Source organism: Schistocerca americana, chromosome 8, assembly GCF_021461395.2.
Source record: "Schistocerca americana isolate TAMUIC-IGC-003095 chromosome 8, iqSchAmer2.1, whole genome shotgun sequence".
In the NCBI taxonomy this organism is placed as follows: domain Eukaryota; kingdom Metazoa; phylum Arthropoda; class Insecta; order Orthoptera; family Acrididae; genus Schistocerca; species Schistocerca americana.
The window spans coordinates 99,326,862-99,332,926 of record NC_060126.1 but is presented as its reverse complement, the minus strand read 5'-3'; the positions used below and the strand labels follow the sequence as shown (position 1 = coordinate 99,332,926).

The 6,065-nt window shown below is 44.6% G+C and overlaps 1 protein-coding gene across 1 annotated transcript in view; it reads left to right on the top strand.

The window, feature by feature from the left end:
- The first annotated feature begins 1,461 nt into the window (after positions 1–1,461).
- Positions 1,462–6,065, top strand: part of LOC124545202 (protein takeout-like) — a 70,333-nt gene continuing 65,729 nt past the window's right edge. The window contains exon 1 of the mRNA XM_047124069.1: positions 1,462–1,570. Coding sequence (XP_046980025.1) covers positions 1,498–1,570 — 73 coding nt within the window. The 5' untranslated portion in view covers positions 1,462–1,497. The remainder of the gene's footprint in view (positions 1,571–6,065) is intronic.

Genomic DNA, 6,065 nt, shown 5'->3' with positions numbered 1-6,065 from the left:
GAGCGGATTTGCAGAATTTCTTGCAGATATGAGCGCGAACTGTACCATCAAGTTTGAAGGAGATCGCATTATTGACATGAGACAATGTGATACATCCATTTGTAAAATTTATGGTTGTGTGGAATGAAGTGTTCCAGCCTTGCAACGAGTGTGTGCAGAATGGTTCACGGAAGATCATAGAATACGACAGGATGGGTCAGGTCGTCCCACCCAGACACCCCACCCTCCCAGCTTCCGAGAAGATCTGCATTCTCCTCGGATCCTCTGCAACACTGAGACACTCTAACACACCATACACTATCAGGGCTGAGAGTCCATCGCTGTTGATTATGACATGGGTTACGTGCACATCGTACACTTCTCTGGCTACCTTTGACGTATGTGGAGAAACATACTAGACAGCAATGGTGTATGGAACGACATCACTACGTCAGGAATGGCATTACATAGTGCTTTTGGACGAATCCAGGTTCTGTTTGTTTGAAAATAATGGTGAAGAGGGAGTGACATCACAGTGACTGCATTCGCATTAGAAATACAGAGTCATCTCGTTGGTGTGGGGTGCTATTGGGTACAACCACAAATCACAGTTGGTGCGTGTCCAAGGCACTGTGAGCAGTGTGACTGAAGTGAATGACATCCTGCAACTTGCAGCCACACCCTTTCTGCACAACACCCCATACGGCATTTTGCAGCAAGACAATGCATGACCACACGTTGCTACACGAACTCGTGTCTTCTGGGTGTCACGGGATGTCAGCCTTTCGCCTTGGCCCGCCAAGTCACCAGTCTTGTCGGCAATCGAAAATGTGTGACCCAATGTCAACTGTCAAAGATGAACTGTGCAACCAGGTGAATACCATATGCCTTGCCATCATGCATGGAACAGGTTACCAGGGCCTATGGCAGACCCTGTGCCTAAGAGGCAAGAGGACACATACTGAACTGAGTGACTGAAATGATAGTCACTTCAGTGGAACGTACTAATGTGCATGTCCTGTGAATATGAACGTCCTATCTCTAGTTGTTCAAGGTGTCCTGTTTCTTTTGAACATGAATGTATATTCCTGCAACTGAGATGGACAAAATAAAAAAAAGAATTATCAAATTTTCCTCAGTATTGTAGAGTTGTGGACCACTCCGAAGGAGCATGCTTCGAATCAGCAAGTCGTTGATTATAATGATGGCGGTAACGGAGATGGTGGTAGCGGTGGCTGTGATGGTTCGGGTGGTGGTGTAGTGATGAGGATCACAATGATGATGGTGTGGTATAGAGGATATGTGGGAATGAGGAAACTAGATGAGGCGAGGAAGACATTTTGAGAGCAGTAGAAGGACAGTGACGCAGGTAAGAAGTCCTTGACCCCGATTAGGTCGCCTGACGTGTGATGGAGGGGCGGGCCGCGGCCAACGCGCAGGTGGGGACCGGCAGGCCACAGCCGCCTCCGCCGCCGCCCCCGGCCAGCAGAAGCCTCCAGCGCGCCGCCGCCAACAGACATGCCGCCCACCGCCGCCTCCGCCGTCGCCGCCGCGTCTCTCCTGCTGCTGGCCGCGGACGCCGCACACCTGCGTGAGTCGCTAGCCGTGCCTACAGGGCCCATGTAGAGAACCGGAGTGCATAGGCCCCGCCGTGGCCGTCGCGCCTCTGAAGCCCACAGTTTCTACTGCGTTCTAACGTTATAACAAATAACTTGGATGTTAAGGCTTTTCTTACAACTCGTGGCTCGCTGCTCACGAGATGAATGTAGTGAATGTGGCTATACGAGTCAAAACATCCAAACGAGAAATATTGTAAATAATTTATAGTTCGACACAGACGAATTTCGGACGAGATCAGAGGCAAGCATTATTTGACGTCAATCAAGGAGCCCACCCGGTTGGCCGAGCGGTCTTAACGCACGGGTTTCCGGGCGGGAAGGAGCGCCTGGTCCCCGGCACGAATCCCGCCGGCGGATTTGTGTCGAGGTCCGGTGAACCGGCCAGTCTGTGGATGGTTTTAGGCGGTTTTCCATCTGCCTCGGCGAATGCGGACTCGTTCCCCGCCATTACACTACTACGCAAACATAGGGGTTACGCTCGTCTGGTGTGAGACGTTCCATGGGGAGGGGGGGGGGGGGGTTCACCGGGGGCCGAACCGCACAATAACCCTGTGTTCGGTGTGGGGCGGCGGAGGGGTGAAGTGGACTACCGCAGTCGTCGTGGGGTTGTGGACCACTGCGGCTGCGTCGGGGACGGAGCCTCTCTGTCGTTTCTAGGTCCCCAGTTAACATAACAATACAATACGGAGTCAATCAATGTGGTTTTGGCAGTGGTGGGGCTGAACCACGTTCGTCTGCATCCACATTTTCATAAGTATTTTGCATTTCACACTTAAGTGCCTGGCAGAGGGTTCTGCGAACCACCTCCACACTAGTTCTCTACCGTTCCATTCTCTAACATATTGCGGGAAAACCGAAAACTTAAATCTTTCTATACGATCTCTACTTTCTCTTACTTTGTTATGATGATCATTTATGCCTATGTAAGTTGGCGACAGTAAAATCTTTTTACATTCAGAGGATAAAGTTGGTGATACAGATTTCGTGAACAGATCTCGCCGCAAAGAAAACGCCTTCGTTTTAATTATTGCCATCCCAACTCGCTTATCAAATCTGTGCTACGTTGCCCCCCCTATTTCGAGATAATACAAAACGAACTGTCCCTTTTTGAACTTTTTCGATGTCCTTCGTCAATACTATGTGGTAAGGATCCCATACAGCGCAGCAGTATTCTAGCATAGGGCGAACACGCTTAGTGAAAGCATTCTCTTTAGCTGATCTGTTGCCGTGCGGGATTAGCCGAGCGGCCTAGGGCGCTGCAGTCATTGACTGTGCGGCTGGTTCCGGCGGAGGTTCGAGTCCTCCCTCGGGCATGGGTGTGTGTGTTTGTCCTTAGGATAATTTCGGTTAAGTAGTGTGTAAGCTTAGCGGCTGATGACCTTAGCAGTTAAGTCCCGTAAGATTTCACACACATTTGAACATTCTGATGTGTTGCATCTCCTAAGCGTTGTGCCAATCAAACCTTGTCTTTGGTTTGCCTCCCCCACAACACTATCTGTATGATGGTTCCTATTTAAGTTGTTCGTAATTGTAATTCCCAAATATTTAGTCGGATTGACAGCCTTTATATTTGTGAGGTTTATCGAATAATTGAAATTTAATGGCCTTTTTTTTTTTTGTAGTCATGAGGATGACCCCACACTTTTCCCATCTAGAATATGGAATCAATTTGAGGTCCCTTGTCGATGGCACTTATTACCTCGTGCGGATAAAGAACTAGTTGTTTTCCACGAGAAACAGAGATTTTCTGAAACCGTATTGACCGTGCGACAATAGGCCGTTACCGTCGAGATAGATCATAATATTCGAACACAGTATATGTTCCAAAATCCTACTGCAAACTACGTCAGCAATATGGATCTCTAATTCAGCGGATGACTGCCATTTCCTTTTTTGAGTATTGATCTGACTTGAGCAACTTTGCATTCTTGTCGTACACATCTTGTGTCGGGCGAACGGTTGTGTATGATTGCTAAGGATGAGGATAGTGCATCAGCATACTCTGGAAGATACCTGATTGGTATTGGTATGTGCTTTTTGACCTGAACAGAGCAGGTCATTTCGTTTTGAAATTTGTGTGATTGTCCCGGACTATCAATTATTTTCAAAACATTCAGTCTGTGTCTCCACCTCGACTGAAATGTGGATCTTCCCAAAAAGAAAATTTTAGTGGCAGGTGCGGTACAGTGCGTTGCAAAAACACATAAGAGTGATGTAAGAAACGGGAAGAGTGGACTGATGATGGTTTTCAGTAAAGCAAAACACGTGCGGTCTAAATATGACTTTATATAGGCGCAAAAGACAGCAAAATCCCCATATTATTTGTAAAGGCAGCGACTGCGGAAGAGAGGATTCAAAAAAAAGAAAAAAAAAACATGTACCGTCAAATAGCTCGGGTGAAAAAGAAACAATCTATTGACACACAACCAGTACAGACTAAGGAAATACCGTCCTTGTGATACACACCTACTTATTTATTCACACGAAGTAACAAGCGCTATCGACAGAGGGTCAACGTTGATTCCACATATCTAGATTTCTAGAGGGAGCTTCACACCACTGCTCACAGGCGACTTCTAATCAAAATGCTTACATGAAGATCTTTTCAGCTGTAGGACTGCATTCGTGATTTTCTCTCAGGAAGTTAACAGTTGTCAGTCCTGTTCTTGAATACTGCAGCGCAGTCTGAGGTCCTTTCCAGATAGGATTGACGGATGACGTAGACAACATAGAAGGGCATCTCGTTTTGTATTATCACGAAACAGGAGAGAGACTGTCACGAGTTTGATAAGCTAGCTGGGAGAGTAAAAACAAAGGCGTTTTCCATTGCAGGTGAAACATTCCCTTAGAAAAATTGATGAATTACTGTGCTGATGAACCTCTTACGTTATTTGTTTTTCAAACAGCTGAGCAGAACTGAACGTACTCAGACATTTCGCTCTTTACCTATTCTCATCAACACTAAACTGACACACAATATTTTTAGCGCAACGCAATCTGACTTTCAATAATCCCTACAAAAGAATGGCCCTGACTAACAATAACCTAAACCTTTCATGAATCACTTACCTCACAAAAATCTTCGTTACTCGAACTACTGCAATACAGCGAGCGCCAATACTGCCAGCTGAATAAAAGATTGTAACTACTGAACGCAGTAACTACTGATAGGCATAGTTAGCAAATGAAAGATTTTGATAGAGAACAAACAATGTATTTACCTTAATAATGTTCAAAAGTCATCATATATATATATATATATATATATATATATATATATATATATATATATATATATATATATATATATGATATCCAATATTACACATTTACTCTTTCTGATAGACACACGTCCAGATCGTCCGTTCTCAAAATTCTGCCATCTCTCTCCCCACATCCACCACTGCTGGCGGCTCACCTCCAACTGCGCAACGCTACGCGCTGTTCACATCCAACTCCCCAACACTACAATAGCGAATATTACAACAATGCCAACCAGCCACAGACTGCACACAGCACAGCCAGTGATTTCCATACAGAGCGCTACGTGGCGTTACCAATAAGAAAACCTAAACAGCCTACTTACACAGGGAGATCTTTTAACGAAATTTCAATCACCAACTTTCCCTGCCGATTTTCAAAATAGTTTGATGGGTGCCACTTAGATAGGAAGAACTGAATATCGCTACATAAAAAGAGAAATGAAAACGCATACGGAAAGGTTTAAGTTCTAATTTTTCCCGTGTGTTATTCGAGAGGGGGACGGTAGAGAAATAATCCGAAAGTGGTTCTCTGCATAAGACTGTACAGTCATACTCAAAAGTATCCGAACGACCAGAATTGCATTTCGCCTGATTTGCATGCAACCGTCATAACATCTGGTGACAGTTTAAGCTGTGATGTTGAAACTATCGTCATGAAGGTATACTCACACTTTTACATATATACTGTTAGAACAGAGAAGCTCAAGGAGTTCTGTGATTATGTGGGAACTGAATATATGAATGTAATGTGTCACTCGAAAACTCGCTGGTTATCACTGTTTCCAGCAGTTGAAAGAGTAATCCGCCTGTTTGAACCGTTAAAAGATTTTTTCCTAAATGAAGACAAAGCCCCCAAAATATTAGTTCAGTTTTTCAGTAACCCTTTAAGTGAAGCCTACTTATGGTTCATTCACAGTCAGCTTAGTATTTTGCAACATGGGATAAAGGAAATTGAGGGAAGCACGAAAAGTGTAATAGAGGTAAATGATGTTTTGAAAAATACTCTGGAAACTGTTACTTAGAGGAGAGAACAGCAGTTCATTTCTTTTAATGTTAAATCTGTCCTTAAAAGAGCAGAAGTATCACAAGCAGCGGAAAGGAGTTTTAGAGAAGAAATTAACAAGTTTTATGACACATGTGTAGAATATCTCAGCAAGTGGATCGCCTCATATTTACCCTCATCGCCGGTGTTTGATTGGATGTT